The sequence below is a fragment of the Dendrobates tinctorius genome, unplaced genomic scaffold (assembly GCF_039654945.1).
Source record: "Dendrobates tinctorius isolate UK_male_01 unplaced genomic scaffold, ASM3965494v1 ptg000223l, whole genome shotgun sequence".
NCBI lineage: Eukaryota > Metazoa > Chordata > Amphibia > Anura > Dendrobatidae > Dendrobates > Dendrobates tinctorius.
The window spans coordinates 18,424,878-18,449,391 of record NW_027361890.1 but is presented as its reverse complement, the minus strand read 5'-3'; the positions used below and the strand labels follow the sequence as shown (position 1 = coordinate 18,449,391).

At 49.9% G+C, this 24,514-nt stretch overlaps 1 protein-coding gene across 4 annotated transcripts in view; it reads left to right on the top strand.

Moving 5' to 3' along the window:
• Positions 1-24,514, top strand: part of RALGAPB (Ral GTPase activating protein non-catalytic subunit beta) — a 171,918-nt gene that overhangs the window by 67,533 nt on the left and 79,871 nt on the right. For all 4 annotated transcript variants that reach the window (XM_073555376.1, XM_073555377.1, XM_073555374.1 and 1 more), the window contains exon 8: positions 4,956-5,104. In XM_073555376.1, coding sequence (XP_073411477.1) covers positions 4,956-5,104 — 149 coding nt within the window. The remainder of the gene's footprint in view (positions 1-4,955; positions 5,105-24,514) is intronic.

The window sequence follows — 24,514 nt, the reverse complement described above, 5'->3', positions numbered from 1 at the left end:
CCGACTCCTGTACATCTTTCCACCCCTCCCCCTAATAGCCAGAGTCGTGAGGAAGGTCAAGCAAGAGGGAGTTCCGACCATCCTCATCGCGCCAGACTGGCCCAGACGTACTTGGTACGCCGACATCGTCCAACTTACGGCAGACGCCCCCTGGCCTCTACCCGACCGCCACGACCTTCTGTCTCAAGGTCCGTTCTTCCACCAGAATTCAGGGGCCCTCAATTTGACGGCATGGCCCTTGAAACCTGGATTCTAACCCAGGCAGGTTTTTCACCGGCAGTCATTGCAACTATGATCAGGGCAAGGAAGCCTGCCTCCGCCAAGCTCTATTATCGTACCTGGAGAGCCTTCTTTTCTTGGTGCGAATCTCATGGACAAGTCCCACTCCCTTATTACCTCCCGAAGGTACTAGGTTTTCTTCAATCGGGCCTAGATGCCAAGCTATCCTTAAGTTCGCTTAAGAGTCAGGTGTCGGCGCTTTCAGTCCTTTTTCAAAAGCGCATTGCTATTAAACCGCAAGTAAGGACTTTCATCCAGGGAGTTTCCCGATTGGTTCCTCCCTACAAACGTTCGCTGGATACGTGGGACCTCAATCCGGTCCTGACAGCATTGCAAGCTCCACCCTTCGAACCTCTTAGAGAAGTTCCACTCTCCATTCTGTCTCAGAAAGTGGTTTTTCTAGTGGCTATCACCTCGTTACGCAGAGTGTCGGAATTGTCAGCACTTTCCTGCAGACGACCTTTCCTAGCCTTTCACCAGGACAAGGTGGTTCTCCGTACGGTACCATCCTTCCTTCCGAAGGTTGTGTCCAACTTTCACCTTAACGAAGAGATTTCACTGCCTTCCCTTTGCCCGGTTCCGGTCCATAGAGTGGAGAAGGCTCTGCATACGCTTGACCTAGTCAGGGCATTGCGGATTTACGTGTCCAGGACTGCACCTTTCCGGAAATCCGATTCCCTCTTCATTCTTACGGAAGGTAGTCGCAAGGGGTTGCCGGCTTCCAAGGCTACCCTTGCCAGGTGGATCAAGTCCACCATACATGAGGCCTACCGACTTAACAGTTCCCCTCTTCCGGGCCGGTATCACGGCACACTCTACACGGGCAGTAGGGGCCTCCTGGGCCATTCGACATCAGGCTTCGGCACAACAAGTGTGCAAGGCGGCCACTTGGACTAGCCTACACACGTTTACGAAACACTACAGTGTTCATACCCAGTCCTCAGCGGATGCGAGCCTGGGTAGACTGGTTCTGCAGGCGGCAGTACCCCAAGTCTAGGGGACTGTCAGCACAATATTCGTCCACTGCTTCCCACCCAGGGACTGCTTTGGGACGTCCCAAGGTTCTGTGTCCCCCAATTAGGCGACAGAGTAAAGGAGATTTTTGTGTACTCACCGTAAAATCTCTTTCTCTTAGCCTTTAATTGGGGGACACAGCTCCCACCCTGTTGCCCTTACGGGCCGTTGTTTCCTGTTGAGTTCTCATATTGTTCTTGAGCTCGTACATAGTAGCCTTCTTACAGGCATGGTTATGTTATTTGGTTACGTTCCTCCTTATGCTTTGGTACAAAACTGGAGAAGGCTGACGCCGTCCAGGGGTGTATACTGCAGAGGAGGAGCCAAAGTTAATCTTTTTCAGATTATGCATAGTGTCGCCTCCTAGTGGACAGCAGCATAACACCCAAGGTTCTGTGTCCCCCAATTAAAGGCTAAGAGAAAGAGATTTTACGGTGAGTACACAAAAATCTCCTTTTATAGGACATTTCATAACTCCGACCCCACAGCACTGGTCACTACTGAGCCTGTACATAAAGTACAGCACAGATTCATCTCGGCTAAAAGCCCAGATCCTTAGATCAGGAACAGTGCAGACATTTATAGGACATTTCATAACTCCGACTCCACAGCACTGGTCACTAGTGAGCATGTACATAAAGTGCAGCACAGATTTAGCTCAGCTACAAGCCCAGATCCTTAGATCAGGAACAGAGCAGACATTTATAGGACATTTCATAACTCCGACTCCACAGCACTGGTCACTACTGAGCATGTACATAAAGTGCAGCACAGATTTAGCTCAGCTAAAAGCCCAGATCCTTAGATCAGGAACAGAGCAGACATTTATAGGACATTTCATAACTCCAACCCCACAGTACTGGTCACTACTGAGCATGTGCATAAAGTGCAGCACAGAGTCATCTCAGCTAAAAGCCCCGATCCTTAGATCAGGAACAGACATTTATAGAACATTTCAAATCTTTGATCCCACAGCACTGGTCACTACTGAGCCATGTGCATAAAGTGCAGCACAGATTCATCTCAGCTAAAAGCCCAGATTCTTAGATCAGGAACAGAACAGACATTTATAGGACATTTCATAACTTTGATCCCACAGCTCTGGCCACTACTGAGCATGTACATAAAGTGCAGCACAGATTTAGCTCAGCTAAAAGCCCAGATCCTTAGATCAGGAACAGAGCAGACATTTATAGGACATTTCATAACTCCAACCCCACAGTACTGGTCACTACTGAGCATGTGCATAAAGTGCAGCACAGAGTTATCTCAGCTAAAAGCCCAGATCCTTAGATCAGGAACAGACATTTATAGAACATTTCAAATCTTTGATCCCACACCACTGGTCACTACTGAGCTTGTGTATAAAGTGCAGCACAGATTCGTCTCGGCTAAAAGCCCAGATCCTTAGATCAGGAACAGACATTTATAGGACATTTCATAACTCCGACCCCACAGCACTGGTCAGTACTCAGCATGTGTATAAAGTGCAGCACAGATTCATCTCAGCTAAAAGCCCAGATCCTTAGATCAGGAACAGAAAACACATTTATAGGACGTTTCATAACTCCGACCCCACAGCACTGGTCACTACTGAGCATGTGCATAAAGTGCAGCACAGATGCATCTCAGCTAAAAGCCCAGATCCTTAGACCGGGAACAGAACAAACATTTATAGGACAATTCATAACTCTGACCCCACAGCACTGGTCACTACTGAGCATGTGCATAAAGTGCAGCACAGATTCATCTCAGCTAAAAGCCCAGATCCTTAGACCGGGAACAGAACAAACATATATAGGACGTTTCATAACTCCGACCCCACAGCACTGGTCACTACTGAGCATGTGCATAAAGTGCAGCACAGATTCATCTCCACTAAAAGCCCAGATCCTTAGATCACGAACAGAACAGACATTTATAGGACATTTCATAACATTCCTAAACTCTTATGAAAACATTTCCAGCACATCCTGCGTTGTACTGCTGCACCCAATTTATTATGTTTTAGGAGTCAGATGGTCAATTTTATCCCAACTCCGACTCCACAGCCCTGGTCCTGATGTTAAGATGAGTATGTGATGCGTCCAGCTATAGAGGGAGAGCTCATGAGTCCAAGTGTATTCAGCCTCCACCGAGCCTGACATCCAGCTGCATATTGTACTGTAGTGATATCTCAGCAGCAGGGAGAAGGGTCACTGAGGCGCTATCAATCAGATGAGGTATGCATGAATTGAAATAAACTTTCATAAAGAAGTGTGCAGCCATTTTGACATGATTTTGCACAGACAGTACACCAGTCTCATCAGACTGAAGATCTATTTCATAGCATACAAAAAATCTGTTATCCATTCTGTTGACAGATCTGGTAAAAGTAGGAAAACCACATCAGCTCAAAAAAGTGCTTTTTGGAATGTCATCTAGAAAGGAATATGTTACTTAGTATAGTGTAGAGACGAGACCCTGATTCTAGCGATGTCACTTACTAGGCTGCTTACTGCAGTTTTTATCTCTTGTTGATAAACAGGTGATTTTATCATTAGAGGACTAGTTAAACCTGCTGTCATGTAGTCCTCCATATTTATGAGCGCTATATAACCCCGCCCCAACATTGACAGTTTTACTGCCTATGCACAGGAAGAAGCCAACCATTGGTGTTGGCGGGTTATGCCGAGTTGAGCATTTAGCCAACTGCTGAAACTACAGCAGATGGAACTGTAATTTTATTTAAACTACAGACCCCAGTAAAGTAAGTGACACATCGCTAGAATCAGACTCTCTGCCCCTACATCATACTGCTCTCAAATGGGGTAGCAAAAACCTGCTGAAAGATTCCCTTTAACAGCTGCTTGTGATACTTGTGATTTTCTAGGTGTGGTAAACCCGATCTTTGTGACACCACTACCAGTAATTGTAAATATACCCCATGAACTCTATTGTCTGAGCACCCAGAATACACTGCTTTCCCATAACTGAAAGCTACATCTTAACACTCACTAATTGTGTGTGGGGCCTGATGTAATAGAAAGTGTGCATTACATTACCCAGGTACAGCTACTCAACATTTTACTTGGCTTTTAAATGTTGTAGGAACATGATTTAAGTAGGAGGTTTTCTTTTGATGCCGGTGATTCAGGTAATATGTTTTGCTAACAATATGGAACCCGAGCGTTGAACAAGTATTCCCATAATGATAAGTAATGGTTGATCCTAGTGATCTGTCCTACCGCCATGAATCCCATGGATCTTGGTATTTCCTGATTCTTCTGGCCACTCATTGAGCATGAAGTACAACATGGCTCTGTTCACTTGAATGGGGCAGCTTTGGATGATAGGTGGCTCAAAGTGCCACTGTAGAGTGAAGCTCTTCTCATCAGTGGGGGTCTGAGAAGTCGCACCCACACATATCATAATGCTCCTCTGAATATGTATTTTAATTATTATTTTTAATCATTCATGTGTTTCCAGACATTTGGACATTTTTATTTAGTGCTCACTTTTACAGTCTCTACATAGTGGGTGTGATTTTTCTGGTAGCATGTCTTTAGTATAGTAAAAACCATAAAAAGCAGCGAGAATAAACTAGGAGCAAAAACTGGCCACTTTTGGCACATCCACATGTATAATTGAGATTTTCCAGTAGTGACTTTTTTCTCTCCCAGGCATTTCTCGACCCAGGGCTGACAGCGCTCCACCAACTCCTGTCAACAGGCTCAGCATGCCTCAGACAACAGCAAGCAACACAACCCCTCCACACAACCGGAGGCACCGCACGGTCACAGTGAACAAAACCACCATCAAAGCCAGCTCTGTAAGTGTTAATATTTAGTGACGAGGGGAAGTGCTCGTTACTCAAGTTTGCCCAGGGGGTACTCTCATATGCACCGAGTATCGCGGATGCTTGAGTGAGATGTTCGCGTTCCCAAGGCTGCATAATTCATGGCTGTTAGCCACTAAGCGAGGGTATTGTCCGTGTTTGTCAGGCAATTCTGCAGGGACGCGAATATCTCACTCACCCATGATACTTGGTGCGTACTCAAGTAGCGAACTTTGCACTCATCATTAGTAATGTTATCTATGTGTCATCCTGGTCCCTGTTTCTTCAACTAATGGTTGTATTTATGATGTTTCTACTTCACGTACCGTATTTTTCAAACTATAAGACGCACTTTTTCCTCCCAAAATGGGAGGAGGGCAATGCATATTCATTTTATTTTTGGCATCCTGGTATTGATTGGCCCCATCCCGTTCCTGGTATGATTTGGTACCTTTCTTATACTGGTAGGCTTGACCCCATCAGAATAGATTTAAAAAAAATCTAACCATTATACTTGCCTTCCTCCGCTCCCTTGCAGTTTCCTGCTCCATTGCCAGCAGCTGCTAATGCCTGTAAGCAGGGCATGGCAGGGACTTCATGCGTTGCTCAGAAGCAGAGGACAGCTGTCGGAATACTCACTGGGACTGTTCATCGCAGAGAGCAGTGAGTATTCATTGCTCTTCAGTAGCGCGCAGTGTCAGCCACTGGCTTCCTGCTGCCGCCGGCGTTCACGTGTGCCGATACTTAAGAGAAATGATTATTCTGAATATTCATTTCTCTTAAGTAGCTGCACACGTGACCGCCGGTAGCAGCAGGAAGGTTGCGGCTGACACTGCGCTACTGAAGAGCAATGAATACTCACTACTCTCTGCGATGAACAGTCCCGGTTGTTATTCTGGCAGCTGTGCTCTACTTGTGTGCAACGCATGACGTCCCTGCCATGCGCTGCTTACAGGCATTAAGCAGCTGCTGGCAATGGAGCAGGAAACTGCAAGGGAGCGGAGGAAGGCAAGTATAATGGTTAGATTTTTTTTAATGGAGCAGGACACTGCGAGGGATCAGAGGAAGGTAAGTGTAATGGTTTGATTTTTTTTTTTTTATTTTTTTTTTTCTTTTATGTTTTCTGATGGGGCCAATCCTACCAGAATAAGGATGGGACCATGCATACCAGGACTGGAATGGGTCCAATCCTACCAGAATAAGGATGGGGGCCTTTCATGCCAAGACTGTGATGGGGCCAGTCATACCAGGACTGTGATGGGGCCAGTCATACCAGGACTGTGATGGGGCCAGTCATACCAGGACTGTGATGGGGCCAGTCATACCAGGACTGTGATGGGGCCAGTCATACCAGGACTGTGATGGGGCCAGTCATACCAGGACTGTGATGGGGCCAGTCATACCAGGACTGTGATGGGGCCAGTCATACCAGGACTGTGATGGGGCCAGTCATACCAGGACTGTGATGGGGCCAGTCATACCAGGACTGTGATGGGGCCAGTCATACCAGGACTGTGATGGGGCCAGTCATACCAGGACTGTGATGGGGCCAGTCATACCAGGACTGTGATGGGGCCAGTCATACCAGGACTGTGATGGGGCCAGTCATACCAGGACTGTGATGGGGCCAGTCATACCAGGACTGTGATGGGGCCAGTCATACCAGGACTGTGATGGGGCCAGTCATACCAGGACTGTGATGGGGCCAGTCATACCAGGACTGTGATGGGGCCAGTCATACCAGGACTGTGATGGGGCCAGTCATACCAGGACTGTGATGGGGCCAGTCATACCAGGACTGTGATGGGGCCAGTCATACCAGGACTGTGATGGGGCCAGTCATACCAGGACTGTGATGGGGCCAGTCATACCAGGACTGTGATGGGGCCAGTCATACCAGGACTGTGATGGGGCCAGTCATACCAGGACTGTGATGGGGCCAGTCATACCAGGACTGTGATGGGGCCAGTCATACCAGGACTGTGATGGGGCCAGTCATACCAGGACTGTGATGGGGCCAGTCATACCAGGACTGTGATGGGGCCAGTCATACCAGGACTGTGATGGGGCCAGTCATACCAGGACTGTGATGGGGCCAGTCATACCAGGACTGTGATGGGGCCAGTCATACCAGGACTGTGATGGGGCCAGTCATACCAGGACTGTGATGGGGCCAGTCATACCAGGACTGTGATGGGGCCAGTCATACCAGGACTGTGATGGGGCCAGTCATACCAGGACTGTGATGGGGCCAGTCATACCAGGACTGTGATGGGGCCAGTCATACCAGGACTGTGATGGGGCCAGTCATACCAGGACTGTGATGGGGCCAGTCATACCAGGACTGTGATGGGGCCAGTCATACCAGGACTGTGATGGGGCCAGTCATACCAGGACTGTGATGGGGCCAGTCATACCAGGACTGTGATGGGGCCAGTCATACCAGGACTGTGATGGGGCCAGTCATACCAGGACTGTGATGGGGCCAGTCATACCAGGACTGTGATGGGGCCAGTCATACCAGGACTGTGATGGGGCCAGTCATACCAGGACTGTGATGGGGCCAGTCATACCAGGACTGTGATGGGGCCAGTCATACCAGGACTGTGATGGGGCCAGTCATACCAGGACTGTGATGGGGCCAGTCATACCAGGACTGTGATGGGGCCAGTCATACCAGGACTGTGATGGGGCCAGTCATACCAGGACTGTGATGGGGCCAGTCATACCAGGACTGTGATGGGGCCAGTCATACCAGGACTGTGATGGGGCCAGTCATACCAGGACTGTGATGGGGCCAGTCATACCAGGACTGTGATGGGGCCAGTCATACCAGGACTGTGATGGGGCCAGTCATACCAGGACTGTGATGGGGCCAGTCATACCAGGACTGTGATGGGGCCAGTCATACCAGGACTGTGATGGGGCCAGTCATACCAGGACTGTGATGGGGCCAGTCATACCAGGACTGTGATGGGGCCAGTCATACCAGGACTGTGATGGGGCCAGTCATACCAGGACTGTGATGGGGCCAGTCATACCAGGACTGTGATGGGGCCAGTCATACCAGGACTGTGATGGGGCCAGTCATACCAGGACTGTGATGGGGCCAGTCATACCAGGACTGTGATGGGGCCAGTCATACCAGGACTGTGATGGGGCCAGTCATACCAGGACTGTGATGGGGCCAGTCATACCAGGACTGTGATGGGGCCAGTCATACCAGGACTGTGATGGGGCCAGTCATACCAGGACTGTGATGGGGCCAGTCATACCAGGACTGTGATGGGGCCAGTCATACCAGGACTGTGATGGGGCCAGTCATACCAGGACTGTGATGGGGCCAGTCATACCAGGACTGTGATGGGGCCAGTCATACCAGGACTGTGATGGGGCCAGTCATACCAGGACTGTGATGGGGCCAGTCATACCAGGACTGTGATGGGGCCAGTCATACCAGGACTGTGATGGGGCCAGTCATACCAGGACTGTGATGGGGCCAGTCATACCAGGACTGTGATGGGGCCAGTCATACCAGGACTGTGATGGGGCCAGTCATACCAGGACTGTGATGGGGCCAGTCATACCAGGACTGTGATGGGGCCAGTCATACCAGGACTGTGATGGGGCCAGTCATACCAGGACTGTGATGGGGCCAGTCATACCAGGACTGTGATGGGGCCAGTCATACCAGGACTGTGATGGGGCCAGGCATACCAGGACTGTGATGGGGCCAGGCATACCAGGACTGTGATGGGGCCAGGCATACCAGGACTGTGATGGGGCCAGGCATACCAGGACTGTGATGGGGCCAGGCATACCAGGACTGTGATGGGGCCAGGCATACCAGGACTGTGATGGGGCCAGGCATACCAGGACTGTGATGGGGCCAGGCATACCAGGACTGTGATGGGGCCAGGCATACCAGGACTGTGATGGGGCCAGGCATACCAGGACTGTGATGGGGCCAGGCATACCAGGACTGTGATGGGGCCAGGCATACCAGGACTGTGATGGGGCCAGGCATACCAGGACTGTGATGGGGCCAGGCATACCAGGACTGTGATGGGGCCAGGCATACCAGGACTGTGATGGGGCCAGGCATACCAGGACTGTGATGGGGCCAGGCATACCAGGACTGTGATGGGGCCAGGCATACCAGGACTGTGATGGGGCCAGGCATACCAGGACTGTGATGGGGCCAGGCATACCAGGACTGTGATGGGGCCAGGCATACCAGGACTGTGATGGGGCCAGGCATACCAGGACTGTGATGGGGCCAGGCATACCAGGACTGTGATGGGGCCAGGCATACCAGGACTGTGATGGGGCCAGGCATACCAGGACTGTGATGGGGCCAGGCATACCAGGACTGTGATGGGGCCAGGCATACCAGGACTGTGATGGGGCCAGGCATACCAGGACTGTGATGGGGCCAGGCATACCAGGACTGTGATGGGGCCAGGCATACCAGGACTGTGATGGGGCCAGGCATACCAGGACTGTGATGGGGCCAGGCATACCAGGACTGTGATGGGGCCAGGCATACCAGGACTGTGATGGGGCCAGGCATACCAGGACTGTGATGGGGCCAGGCATACCAGGACTGTGATGGGGCCAGGCATACCAGGACTGTGATGGGGCCAGGCATACCAGGACTGTGATGGGGCCAGGCATACCAGGACTGTGATGGGGCCAGGCATACCAGGACTGTGATGGGGCCAGGCATACCAGGACTGTGATGGGGCCAGGCATACCAGGACTGTGATGGGGCCAGGCATACCAGGACTGTGATGGGGCCAGGCATACCAGGACTGTGATGGGGCCAGGCATACCAGGACTGTGATGGGGCCAGGCATACCAGGACTGTGATGGGGCCAGGCATACCAGGACTGTGATGGGGCCAGGCATACCAGGACTGGGATGGGGCCAGGCATACCAGGACTGGGATGGGGCCAGGCATACCAGGACTGGGATGGGGCCAGGCATACCAGGACTGGGATGGGGCCAGGCATACCAGGACTGGGATGGGGCCAGGCATACCAGGACTGGGATGGGGCCAGGCATACCAGGACTGGGATGGGGCCAGGCATACCAGGACTGGGATGGGGCCAGGCATACCAGGACTGGGATGGGGCCAGGCATACCAGGACTGGGATGGGGCCAGGCATACCAGGACTGGGATGGGGCCAGGCATACCAGGACTGGGATGGGGCCAGGCATACCAGGACTGGGATGGGGCCAGGCATACCAGGACTGGGATGGGGCCAGGCATACCAGGACTGGGATGGGGCCAGGCATACCAGGACTGGGATGGGGCCAGGCATACCAGGACTGGGATGGGGCCAGGCATACCAGGACTGGGATGGGGCCAGGCATACCAGGACTGGGATGGGGCCAGGCATACCAGGACTGGGATGGGGCCAGGCATACCAGGACTGGGATGGGGCCAGGCATACCAGGACTGGGATGGGGCCAGGCATACCAGGACTGGGATGGGGCCAGGCATACCAGGACTGGGATGGGGCCAGGCATACCAGGACTGGGATGGGGCCAGGCATACCAGGACTGGGATGGGGCCAGGCATACCAGGACTGGGATGGGGCCAGGCATACCAGGACTGGGATGGGGCCAGGCATACCAGGACTGGGATGGGGCCAGGCATACCAGGACTGGGATGGGGCCAGGCATACCAGGACTGGGATGGGGCCAGGCATACCAGGACTGGGATGGGGCCAGGCATACCAGGACTGGGATGGGGCCAGGCATACCAGGACTGGGATGGGGCCAGGCATACCAGGACTGGGATGGGGCCAGGCATACCAGGACTGGGATGGGGCCAGGCATACCAGGACTGGGATGGGGCCAGGCATACCAGGACTGGGATGGGGCCAGGCATACCAGGACTGGGATGGGGCCAGGCATACCAGGACTGGGATGGGGCCAGGCATACCAGGACTGGGATGGGGCCAGGCATACCAGGACTGGGATGGGGCCAGGCATACCAGGACTGGGATGGGGCCAGGCATACCAGGACTGGGATGGGGCCAGGCATACCAGGACTGGGATGGGGCCAGGCATACCAGGACTGGGATGGGGCCAGGCATACCAGGACTGGGATGGGGCCAGGCATACCAGGACTGGGATGGGGCCAGGCATACCAGGACTGGGATGGGGCCAGGCATACCAGGACTGGGATGGGGCCAGGCATACCAGGACTGGGATGGGGCCAGGCATACCAGGACTGGGATGGGGCCAGGCATACCAGGACTGGGATGGGGCCAGGCATACCAGGACTGGGATGGGGCCAGGCATACCAGGACTGGGATGGGGCCAGGCATACCAGGACTGGGATGGGGCCAGGCATACCAGGACTGGGATGGGGCCAGGCATACCAGGACTGGGATGGGGCCAGGCATACCAGGACTGGGATGGGGCCAGGCATACCAGGACTGGGATGGGGCCAGGCATACCAGGACTGGGATGGGGCCAGGCATACCAGGACTGGGATGGGGCCAGGCATACCAGGACTGGGATGGGGCCAGGCATACCAGGACTGGGATGGGGCCAGGCATACCAGGACTGGGATGGGGCCAGGCATACCAGGACTGGGATGGGGCCAGGCATACCAGGACTGGGATGGGGCCAGGCATACCAGGACTGGGATGGGGCCAGGCATACCAGGACTGGGATGGGGCCAGGCATACCAGGACTGGGATGGGGCCAGGCATACCAGGACTGGGATGGGGCCAGGCATACCAGGACTGGGATGGGGCCAGGCATACCAGGACTGGGATGGGGCCAGGCATACCAGGACTGGGATGGGGCCAGGCATACCAGGACTGGGATGGGGCCAGGCATACCAGGACTGGGATGGGGCCAGGCATACCAGGACTGGGATGGGGCCAGGCATACCAGGACTGGGATGGGGCCAGGCATACCAGGACTGGGATGGGGCCAGGCATACCAGGACTGGGATGGGGCCAGGCATACCAGGACTGGGATGGGGCCAGGCATACCAGGACTGGGATGGGGCCAGGCATACCAGGACTGGGATGGGGCCAGGCATACCAGGACTGGGATGGGGCCAGGCATACCAGGACTGGGATGGGGCCAGGCATACCAGGACTGGGATGGGGCCAGGCATACCAGGACTGGGATGGGGCCAGGCATACCAGGACTGGGATGGGGCCAGGCATACCAGGACTGGGATGGGGCCAGGCATACCAGGACTGGGATGGGGCCAGGCATACCAGGACTGGGATGGGGCCAGGCATACCAGGACTGGGATGGGGCCAGGCATACCAGGACTGGGATGGGGCCAGGCATACCAGGACTGGGATGGGGCCAGGCATACCAGGACTGGGATGGGGCCAGGCATACCAGGACTGGGATGGGGCCAGGCATACCAGGACTGGGATGGGGCCAGGCATACCAGGACTGGGATGGGGCCAGGCATACCAGGACTGGGATGGGGCCAGGCATACCAGGACTGGGATGGGGCCAGGCATACCAGGACTGGGATGGGGCCAGGCATACCAGGACTGGGATGGGGCCAGGCATACCAGGACTGGGATGGGGCCAGGCATACCAGGACTGGGATGGGGCCAGGCATACCAGGACTGGGATGGGGCCAGGCATACCAGGACTGGGATGGGGCCAGGCATACCAGGACTGGGATGGGGCCAGGCATACCAGGACCGGGATGGGGCCAGGCATACCAGGACCGGGATGGGGCCAGGCATACCAGGACCGGGATGGGGCCAGGCATACCAGGACCGGGATGGGGCCAGGCATACCAGGACCGGGATGGGGCCAGGCATACCAGCATATAGGGATGGAGGCCATCATTTCGGCCAGGATAAGGATGAGGGGGACCATATTTACCATGATTGTGGATATTAACCCCTTAGTGACAGAGCCAAATTTTAAAAATTTGACCAGTGTCACTTTATGTGGTAATAACTCTTGGGCGCTTCAACAAATTCCAGTGATTTTGAGATTGTTTTTTCATGACACATTATACTTTATGATAATGGTAAATTTAGGTTGATATGCAGAAATTTGACAAATGTAAAAAAAAATAGCAATTTTCAAACTTTGATTATCCCTTTAATTCAGATAGTCATACCATAGCAAAAAATTAATAAATAATCCCACATGTCTGCTCTACATCAGCACCATTTGTAAAATTGTACTTCATTTTGTTAGCATTTTAGGAGGTTTAACCCCTTCACCCCCAAGGGTGGTTTGCACGTTCATGACCGGGCCAATTTTTACAATTCTGACCACTGTACCTTTATGAGGTCATAACTCTGGAACGCTTCCATGGATCCCGGTGATTCTGACATTGTTTCCTCGTGACATATTGTACTTCATGTTAGTGGTAAAATTTCATTCAAATAACTTGCGTTTATTTGTGAGAAAAACGGAAATTTGGCGAAAATTTTGAAAATTTCGCGATTTTCCAACTTTGAATTTTTATGCCCTTAAATCACAGAGATACGGCACACAAAAAACTTGATAACCAACATTTCCCACAAGTTTACTTTACATCAACACAATTTTGGAACCAAAATTTTTTTTTGTTAGGAAGTTATAAGAGTTAAAAGTTGACCAGCGATTTCTCATTTTTACAACACCATTTTATTTTTAGGACCACATCACATTTGAAGCCACTTTGAGGGGTCTATATGATAGAAAATACCCAAAAGTGACACCATTCTAAAAACTGCACCCCTTAAGGTGCTCAAAACCACATTCAAGAAGTTTATTAACCCTTTAGGTGCGTCACAGGAATTTTTTTGAATATTTAAAAAAAAATGAACATCTAACTTTTTTTCATAAAAAAAATACTTCAGGTTCAATTTTTTTTATTTTACCAAGGGTAACAGGAGAAATTGAACTGCAAAAGTTATTGTGCAATTTGTCCTGAGTACGCAGCTACCTGATATGTGGGGGGAACGACTGTTTCGGCGCATGGCAGAGCTCAGAATGGAAGGAGCGCCGTTTGACTTTTTCAATGCAAAATTGGCTGGAATTCAGATTGGACGCCATGTCACGTTTGGAGAGTCCCTGATGTACCTAAACAGTGGAAACCCCCTACAAGTGACCCCATTTTGGAAACTAGACCCCCCAAGGAACTTATATAGATATGTGGTGAGAACTTTGAACCCACAAGGGCTTTACAGAAGTTTATAACGTACAGCGGTACATTTAAAAAAATCATATTTTTCCACAAAAATGATCTTTTCACCCCAATTTTTATTTTCCCAAGGGTAACAGGACCCTAAAAGTTATTGTGCAATTTGTCCTGAGTACGCTGATACCCCACATGTGGGGGTAAACCACTATTTGGGCGCATGGCAGAGCTCGGAAGGGAAGCAGCGCCATTTGACGTTTTTGGCTGGAATTGAGATCGGACACGATGTCGCGTTTGGAAAACCCCTGATGTACCAAAACAGTGGAAACCCCCCACAAATGACACCATTTTGGAAACTAGACCCCCTAAGGAACTTATCTAGATGTGTGGTGAGAACTTTGAACCCCCATGGGCTTCACAGAAGTTTATAACATAAAGCCATACAATTAAAAAATCATATTTTTTCCACAAAAATGATCTTTTCACCCTCAATTCTTATTTTTCCAAGGGTAACAGGACCCTAAAAGTTATTGTGCAATTTGTCCTGAGTACGCTGATACCCCACATGTGGGGGTAAACCACTATTTGGGCGCATGGCAGAGCTCGGAAGGGAAGCAGCGCCATTTGACGTTTTGGGCTGGAATTGAGATCGGACACCATGTCGCGTTTGGAAAACTCCTGATGTACCAAAACAGTGGAACCCCCCCACAAATGACACCATTTTGGAAACTAGACCCCCTAAGGAACTTATCTAGATGTGTGGTGAGCACTTTGACCCCCCCAGTGCTTCACAGAAGTTTATAACACCCGGGCGTGAAAATAAAAAATTCGTATTTTTTCCACAAACATGATCTTTTAATCACCATTTTTTTATTTTCCCAAGGGTACCAGGAGAAATTGGACCCCAAAAGTTGTTGTCCAATTTGTCCTGAGTATGCTGATACCCCATATGTGGGAGAAAACTACTGTATGGACACACGTCGGGGCTCGGAAGGGAAGTAGTGACGTTTTGGAATGCAGACTTTGATGGAATGGTCTGCGGGTGTCATGTGCGTTTGGAGAGCCCCTGATGTACCTAAACTATTGAAACTCCCCACAAGTGACCCCATTTTGGACACTAGACCCCCCACGGAACTTATCTAGATGTGTGGTGAGCACTTTGAACCCCCAAGTGCTTCACAGAAGTTTATAACACTCGGACGTGAAAATAAAAAAATCATTTTTTTCCACAAAAATGATATTTTTGCCCCCAATTTTTTATTTTCCTAAGGGTAACAGGAGAAATTGGACCCCAAAAATTGTTTTGCATTTTGTCCTGAGTAGGCTGATACCCTACATGTGGGGGTAAAACACTGTTTGGGCGCATAGCAGAGCTTGGAAGGGAAGGAGCACCATTTGACTTTTTCAACTCAGAATTGGCTGGAATTGAGATCAGACGCCATGTTGCATTTGGAGAGCCCCTGATGTGCCCAAACAGTGGAAACCCCCAATTCTAACTCCAACCCGAACCCTAGCCCTAACCCGAACCCTAGCCCTAACCCGAACCCTAGCCCTAACCCGAACCCTAGCCCTAACCCGAACCCTAGCCCTAACCCTACCCTAACCCTACCCCAACACACCCATAGCCCTAACCCTAGCCCTAATGGAAAAATGGAAATAAATAATTTTTTTAATTTTATTATTTTTCCCTAACTAAGGGGGTGATAACGGGGGGTTTGATTTACTATTTATGGCGGTTTTTATGTTTGGCGGCTGTCGCACGCTAAAAGACGCTTTTTATTGTAAAAAATAGTTTTTGCATCACCACATATTGAGAGCTATAATTTTTCCGTATTTTGACCCACCGAGTCATGTGAGGTCTTATTTTTTGCGGGACAAGTTGACGTTTTTATTGGTACCATTTTCGGGCACGTGAAATTTTTTGATCGCTTTTTATTCCGATTTTTGGGACGCAGAATGAACAAAAACCAGCGTTTCATGAATTTCTTTTGGGGGGGTGCGTTTACACCGTTCCGCGTGCGGTAAAATTGATAAAGCGGTTTTATTCTTCGGGTCAGTACGGTTACAGCGATACCTCATTTAGGTCGTTTTTTATATTTTTGTCGGTTTTATGCAATGAAAACTACTTTATATAAAAAATAATTATTTTTGCATCGCTTTATTCAGCGAGCTATAACTTTTTTATTTTTTCGCTGATTATGCTGTGTGGCGGCTCGTTTTTTGCGGGACAAGATGACGTTTTCAGCGGTACCTTGGCTATTTATATGCGTCTTTTTGATCGCGCGTTATTACACTTTTTGTTTGGCGGTATGATAATAAATCATTATTTTTTGCTTCGTTTTTTATTTTTATTTTTTAAGGGGTTCGCTAAAGGGGTTAACTAATGGGACAGTTTTATAGGGCGGGTCGTTACGGACGCGGCGATACCTAATATGTGTACTTTTATTGTTTTGTTTTTTTTTATTATTTCCAAAAAATGGATTTATTGGGGGAATATTTTTTTTTTCTAATTTATTTGGCGATTTTTTTTTTTTAAATTATTTTTACACTTTTTTTTATTTTTTTTTTTACTTTATTAAATAGTCCCAGGTGGGACATCACTGTCCTGTGACAGATCGCTGATCTGTCACATCACAGATCACTGTGACAGATCAGCGATCTGACACAGGCACTGCAGAAGGCTTCCTCATGCCTGCGCTTTGCAGGCACTGAGGAAGCCAGCTTCCGCAGGCCCCCGTCGCCATCTTGGATTCGGGGGCCTGGAGGAAGGGAGTCCCCCGCAGCAGCGCTGCACATTGCGCTGCCGTGGGGGGCTCAGGGAAGCACGGAGGGAGCCCCCTCCCTGCCGATGCTTCCCTTTAATCCCCGGTACACCGCGATCGTGTTTGATCGTGGTGTGCAAGGGGTTAACGTGTCGGGGGCGGTCCGTGACCGCCCCTGACACATTGTGCCGGGTGTCAGCTGTGATAATCAGCTGACATCCGGCCGCGATCAGCGGCGCTCATCACGTGGGCGCCGCTGATCGCGCCGACGTACTATCCCGTCCCCGGTCATACGGGCCCGGGTACCGTGGACGGGATAGTACGTCGGATGGCAGGAAGTAGCAGCAATTTTTCATTTTGTCAAGGAAATTTACAAAATTATTTTTTTAGGGACCTATCCAGGTTTGAAGTGACTTTAGGGGTCCTATATATTGGGAAACGCCCCCAAAGTTATACCATTTTAAAAACAACACCTCGTGACATACTGAAAACTGCTTTCAGACAGTTTATTAACCCTTAAGGTGCTTTTCAGGAATTAATACAAAGTGGTGTGATAGGAATGAAAAAGTTGATTTCTTTATCGCCTTATTGGGGGACACAGAATACCATGGGTGTATGCTGCTGCTGCTAGGAGGCTGACACTATGCAAAACAAGAACATTAGCTCCTCCCCGGCAGTATACACCCTCCGACAGGCACTAGGCACCTCAGTTTGTACTTAGTGTCTGTAGGAGGCGGACCGGGATCTTCCCAGATCCGCAATTAACCTTTTCTTTCCTTAGGTGTTCTAGTGTGAACTTTTTAATTCTCTTGTCTTTTATTTTGCAAATTCAAGTCGGGAAACAGGGTGAAAATTCACTCTGCTTTCCCATATCAGGCGGCTGAGCGAGCAGTGTGGTGATCCCACATCGCAACTCTCAGTGCGCTGGCAGGACTTTGTCCCATATCACCTCCGGGTGCTATGGGATGCGGACAGGTGGCTGGTCCTTGCCAAAATCCCCCTCCTCACCCCTCTCCCGGGACAGGGCTGAGAGGAAGACGGCGATCGCAAGATTCCCCTCGTCATCAAGAGGTTAATGCCGTCTTCTACAGAAAGCGGGTAGAGAGGACAGCGGCCACTACCCTAGTGAAAGGCCCCTGTGGTCATCCTCTTCAGGGACTTCTGGTAGGTGCCTGAACGATCCCTCCAGCCGCAGCATCCCCAAGAGGCACATTGGTGGGTCACTGGACATCACCAGGATTTGAATTTCCCGCCCCTCTCCCTGCCTGTCGGGCGCCGCTCTCACAGCCGCGCGCCTCTCCACTCATATTACAGGGCTGAATACAGGGTTTTTTCTCTCCCTGTTTTCATAGGTGGCCATGGTTTTCCACAGCTCTCCTGCGCGTCAGTACCTCCATTACAGGGACTTTATCCTCCTGGGCGATTTAATCACGGGGCTGCGGCGCTGGTTTTTACTTTCACTTTCACTTTGCTCCCGCTCTCAGGGCGCCTCCTCCTCTTTCTGAGCGCGCTGTCCTCGCGCCTTTTTTAGCCCATCACAGGGCTCCTCATCCCCTTCCTTCATCTCAGCTCCAATTGCAGCTCAGCCGCTAAGCTCCGCTCACCTCATCAGGCATTTCCTGTCTCTTCGGTCCTGCCTTTCTGCGCTGCTTGGGGGACACTTCAGCGTTTCTGCTGCTCGCCGGAACTAGGTAGGCTCTGCTCTATGCAGAGATATTAGCCCTCCTCCGCAGTTCTTTCCCCAATTTCCGCGGACATTCAGCGCAGTTTTTTCCTTATGCCCAACCCTGCAGGGGAGCTCTGTTTCAGGCCCACCGCTACTCATTACGCCTGTGCGCGTTGTAAAAGGAAGTGGGCTTCGGGTCAGCCATCTCCTTTCTGCCCGTCCTGCAGTCCTTCAGCTATGTCGGCCTCTCAGGAGCACACAGATCCCCGTGATGGGGGCACTTCTCCTCTCCCAGAATGGGCCGTAGCTATGTCTCAGTCGGTATCCGATCTGACCAAATTCTCTCAGTCCCTGGTCCAGGTCCTAGAACGTTTGCCTCAGCTATCTTCAGCCACCGCTGCTCCGACCGCCTCTCAGGGTGAGTCGTCCTCTCCTGACCGCGACCTTCAGAGGGACAGGCCGAATAGGATGTCCAGGAAGCGTCTCCTATCGGGCTCGTCTTCCAGTTCGCTAGGCCCGTCTGCTTCACCCAGGTGTCCGTCTCCTTCAGTGGACGACCTTGGGTCAGACGACGATCCACAATCAGGATCTAGTTCAGAAGCAGATGACATGTCTAAAACACGAAGTATGGTCGATAGTCTTCTTTCAGCTATTTTCGAAACCCTGGAGATTAAGCAGGACAAGCCCCTTCCTCAGGAATGTTCTGTCCCATTTAAACGTTCAAAACCTCTGCCTAAAACTTTTCCAAACCACTACAAGTTTGATACTACTCTAGCCAAATATTGGGAGCACCCTGAGCAACGCTTTTCGGGCCGCAGGTATTTCGATGTTCTGTACCCATTTGAGGCTGATTTGCTTTCTAAATGGACCAAAGCCCCTGAAGTGGACCCTCCCGTTTCTCGCATAGCCTCTAAGACAGTTCTGTCTCTTCCAGACGGTGCATCGCTTAACCCCTTCACTACCAAGGGTGGTTTGCACGTTAACTACCGGGCCAATTTTTACAATTCTGACCACTGTCCCTTTATGAGGTCATAACTCTGAAACGCTTCCGTGGATCCCGGTGATTCTGACATTGTTTTCTCGTGACATATTGTACTTCATGTTAGTGGTAAAATTTCATTCATATAACTTGCGTTTATTTATGAGAAAAACGGAAATTTGGCGAAAATTTTGAAAATTCCGCAATTTTCCAACTTTGAATTTTTATGCCCTTAAATCACAGAGATATGGCACACAAAAAAGTTAATAAGTAACATTTGCCACATGTTTACTTTACATCAGCACAATTTTGGAACCAAAATTTTTATTTGTTAGCAAGATATAAGGGTTAAAAGTTGACCAGCGATCTCTCATTTTTGCAACACCATTTTATTTTTACGGACCACATCACATTTGAAGCCACTTTGAGGGGTCTATATGATAGAAAATACCCAAAAGTGACACCATTCTAAAAACTGCACCCCTTAAGGTGCTTAAAACCACATTCAAGGAGTTTATTAACCCTTCAGGTGCGTCACAGGAATTTTTTGAATATTTAAAAAAAATTAACATTTAACTTTTTTTCACAAAAAAAATTATTTCAGGTTCAATTTTTTTTATTTTACCAAGTGTAACAGGAGAAATTGGACTGCAAAAATTATTGTGCAATTTGTCCTGAGCACGCTGATACCTGATATGTGGGGGGGAACCACTGTTTCGGCGCATGGCAGAGCTCAGAAGGGAAGGAGCGCCGTTTGACTTTTTCAATGCAAAATTGGCTGGAATTCTGATCGGACGCCATGTCGCGTTTGGAGAGCCCCTGATGTACCTAAACAGTGGAAACCCCCCACAAGTGACCCCATTTTTGAAACTAGACCCCCTAAGGAACTTATCTAGATATGTGGTGAGAACTTTGAACCCACAAGGGCTTCACAGAAGTTTATAATGCACAGCGGTACAATTAAAAAATCATATTTTTTCCACAAAATGATCTTTTCACCCCCAATTTTTATTTTCCCAAGGGTAACAGGACGCTAAAAGTTATTGTGCAATTTGTCCTGAGTACGCTGATACCCCATATGTGGGTGTAAATGACTATTTGGGCACATGGCAGAGCTCGGAAGGCAAGCAGCGCCATTTGACTTTTTTGGTTGGAATTGAGATCAGACACCATGTCGCGTTTGGAAAGCCCCTGATGTACCAAAACAGTGGAAACCCCCCACAAATGACCCCATTTTGGAAACTAGACCCCCCAAGGAACTTATCTAGATGTGTGGTGAGAACTTTGAACCCCCAAGTGCTTCACAGAAGTTTATAACGCCCAGGCGTGAAAATAACCAAAAATACATTTTTCCACAAAAATGATATTTTTGCCCCAAAATTTTTATTTTCCTAAGGGCAACAGGAGAAATAGGACCCCAAAAGTTGTTTTGCAAATTGTCCTGATTAGGCTGATACCCCATATGAGGGGGTAAAACACTGTTTGGGTGCATGGCAGGGCTTGGAAGGGAAGGAGCACCATTTGACTTTTTCAACGCAGAATTGGCTGGAATTGAGATCAGATGCCATGTTGCGTTTGGAGAGCACCTGATGTGCGCAAATAGTGGAAACCCCCAATTCTAGCCCTAGCCCTAACCCTAATGGGAAAATGGAAATAAATACATTTTTTTAATTTTATTATTTTTCCCTAACTAAGGGGGTGATAACGGGGGGTTTGATTTACTATTTATGGCGGTTTTTATGTTTGACAGCTGTCGCACGCTAAAAGACGCTTTTTATTGTAAAAATAGTTTTTGCATCACCACATATTGAGAGCTATAATTTTTCCATATTTTGACCCACCGAGTCATGTGAGGTCTTATTTTTTGCGGGACGAGTTGACGCTTTTATTGGTATCATGTTCGGGCATGTGACATTTTTTGATCGCTTTTTATTTCGTTTTTTGGGACGCAGAATTTACAAAAAACAGCGTTTCATGAATTTCTTTTGGGTGGTGCGTTTACGCCGTTCCGGGTGCGGTAAAATTTATAAGGCGGTTTTATTCTTCGGGTCAGTACGGTTACAGCGATACCTCATTTAGGTCGTTTTTTTATGTTTTGGCGCTTTTATGCAATGAAAACAATTTTATATAAAAAATAATTATTTTTGCATCACTTTATTCTGCGAGCTATAACTTTTTTATTTTTTCGCTGATGATGCTGTATGGTGGCTCATTTTTTGCGGGACAAGATGACGTTTTCAGCGGTACCATGGATATTTATATGCGTCTTTTTGATCGCGCGTTATTGCACTTTTTGTTCGGCGGTATGATAATAAATCATTATTTTTTGCTTCGTTTTTTATTTTTATTTTTTAAGGGGTTCGCTTAAGGGGTTAACTATTGGGACAGTTTTATAGGGCGGGTCGTTACGGACGCGGCGATACCAAATATGTGTACTTTTATTGTTTTTTGTTTTTTTTATTTCCAAAAAATGAATTTATTGGGGAATATTTTTTTTTTATTTTTTTTTTTTTTTAATTTATTTGGCGATTTTTTTTTTTTTTTTTTTTTTTTTTTAATTATTTTTACACTTTTTTTTTTTTTTTTTTTTTTTTTTTACTTTATTACAATGTCCCATGGGGGACATCACTGTCCTGTGACAGATCGCTGATCTGTCACATCACAGATCACTGTGACAGATCAGCGATCTGTCACAGGCACTGCACAGGCTTCCTCATGCCTGCGCTTTGCAGGCACTGAGGAAGCCAGCTTCCTGCAGGCCCCCGGAGGTCCCCGTCGCCATATTGGATCCGGGGACCTGCAGGAAAGGAGTCCCCCGCAGCAGCGCTGCACATTGCGCTGCCGTGGGGGGCTCAGGGAAGCACGGAGGGAGCCCCCTCCCTGCCGATGCTTCCCTTTAACCCCCGGTACACCGCGATCGTGTTTGATTGCGGTGTGCAAGGGGTTAACGTGTCGGGGGCGGTCCGTGACCGCCCCTGACACATTGTGCCGGGTGTCAGCTATGATAATTAGCTGACACTCGGCCGCGATCAGCGGCGCTCACCACGTGGGCGCCGCTGATCGCGATCACGTAATATTCCGTCCATGGTAATTAGGTCCATGGTCACATGGACGGAATATTACGTCAATTGTAGGTAAGGGGTTAAGGATCCGACGGACAGGCAATTAGAATCCTTGGCGAAGTCTATCTTTGAGGCCTCCGGTGCCTCCCTCTGCCCTATTTTCGCCTCCTCCTGGGTAGCTAAAGTCATTTCGGCTTGGGCAAAAATTCTTCGCAGGGGCATCTTAGCAGCAGCTCCCCAGGACGAGCTGGCAGATCTGGCAGATCAAATTAATCACGCGGGTAAATACCTTTTAGCCGCCTCCTTAGATGCGGCCGGTTGTGTAGCTAGGGCTAACAGCAATATAGTAGCCGTACGCCGAGTTCTTTGGCTAAAGTCATGGAATGCGGATACCACCTCAAAAAAGTCACTCACCAATCTGCCCTTCCATGGTTCTAGGCTCTTTGGGGCCAAACTGGATCAAATAATTTCCGATGCCACTGGGGGTAAAAGTACTTCTCTTCCCCAGTCTCGACCAAGACGCTTCTTTAATAGAAAGGGTTTTCGGCCCTTTAGGCCCTTTCCTCCATTCTCGTCCACAGAGAGCTCTGTCCAGCAAGAGCGTCCTTCCGCTTCTAGGGAGCGAGAGCAGAAACCACCTTCTTACAAGCCCGCTCCCCGCTGGAGATCTAGAGGACAATACTCCAGGTCCTCAGGTGGCCGTTCCGGTAGGTTTGCCTTCTAGTGACGGGGCACCCCTACCTGGAAATTTTTCCAGGGTGGGAGGCAGACTTTCCTTTTTCGTGGACGCTTGGCTGTCGGTTGTCGACGACGCTTGGGTCAGGGAAATCATCGCATCCGGTTACAAGATCGAATTTTCTTCCCCGCCAGACAGGCGGTTTTTCCTGTCTCGTCCTCCAAGACAACGGTCCCACATTCCAGGATTCTTTCAGGCCGTCTCCTCCCTTCTTTCCGCCGGAGTGATTGTTCCCGTTCCCTCAGACGAACGGTTTTCACGGTTCTACTCAAATCTCTTCGTAGTCCCGAAGAAAGACGGTTCCCTGCGGCCAATCCTGGACCTCAAATTGCTCAATCGCCACGTGAAGATTCTTCACTTCAAGATGGAGTCTCTTCGATCGGTGATAGCCTCAATGGAACCCGGAGAATTCCTCTGCTCTGTGGACATACGGGATGCCTATCTTCACATCCCTGTTTGCTTGCAACATCAGAAATATCTCAGGTTTGCGATTCAGGACGATCATTACCAGTTCACGGCTCTCCCTTTCGGCCTAGCCTCCGCTCCCCGTGTTTTCACGAAAGTGATGGCGACGGTCATGGCCATCCTTCGAGCCAGAGGGATTCTCATCATTCCTTATCTGGACGATCTCTTAATCAAGGGCTCGTCCCGTCAAGACTGTCTCCTAAGTCTTCAGATAACTCTGGATACTCTCGACCGTCTCGGATGGTTAGTCAACAAAGAAAAGTCCGTCCTCAGCCCCACTCAGCGTCTGACCTTTTTAGGCATGGAGTTCGACACGAACCTGGCCCGGGTGTTTCTTCCGAGGGAGAAATTTGCGGCTCTGTTCAAAGGGATTCGAGCCCTCAAACGGCCAACGCCCATTCCCCTTCGATTCTGCATGAAAATTCTGGGGAAGATGGTAGCTTCCTTGGAAGCAGTGCCCTTTGCACAGTTCCACCTTCGTCCTCTTCAGCTGTCCCTCCTTTCAGCCTGGGACAAGACGACGAGGTCCTTAGACCGACCAATCCTTCTCCCCCTCAAAGTGAGGCAGTCCCTCACTTGGTGGACGATGTCT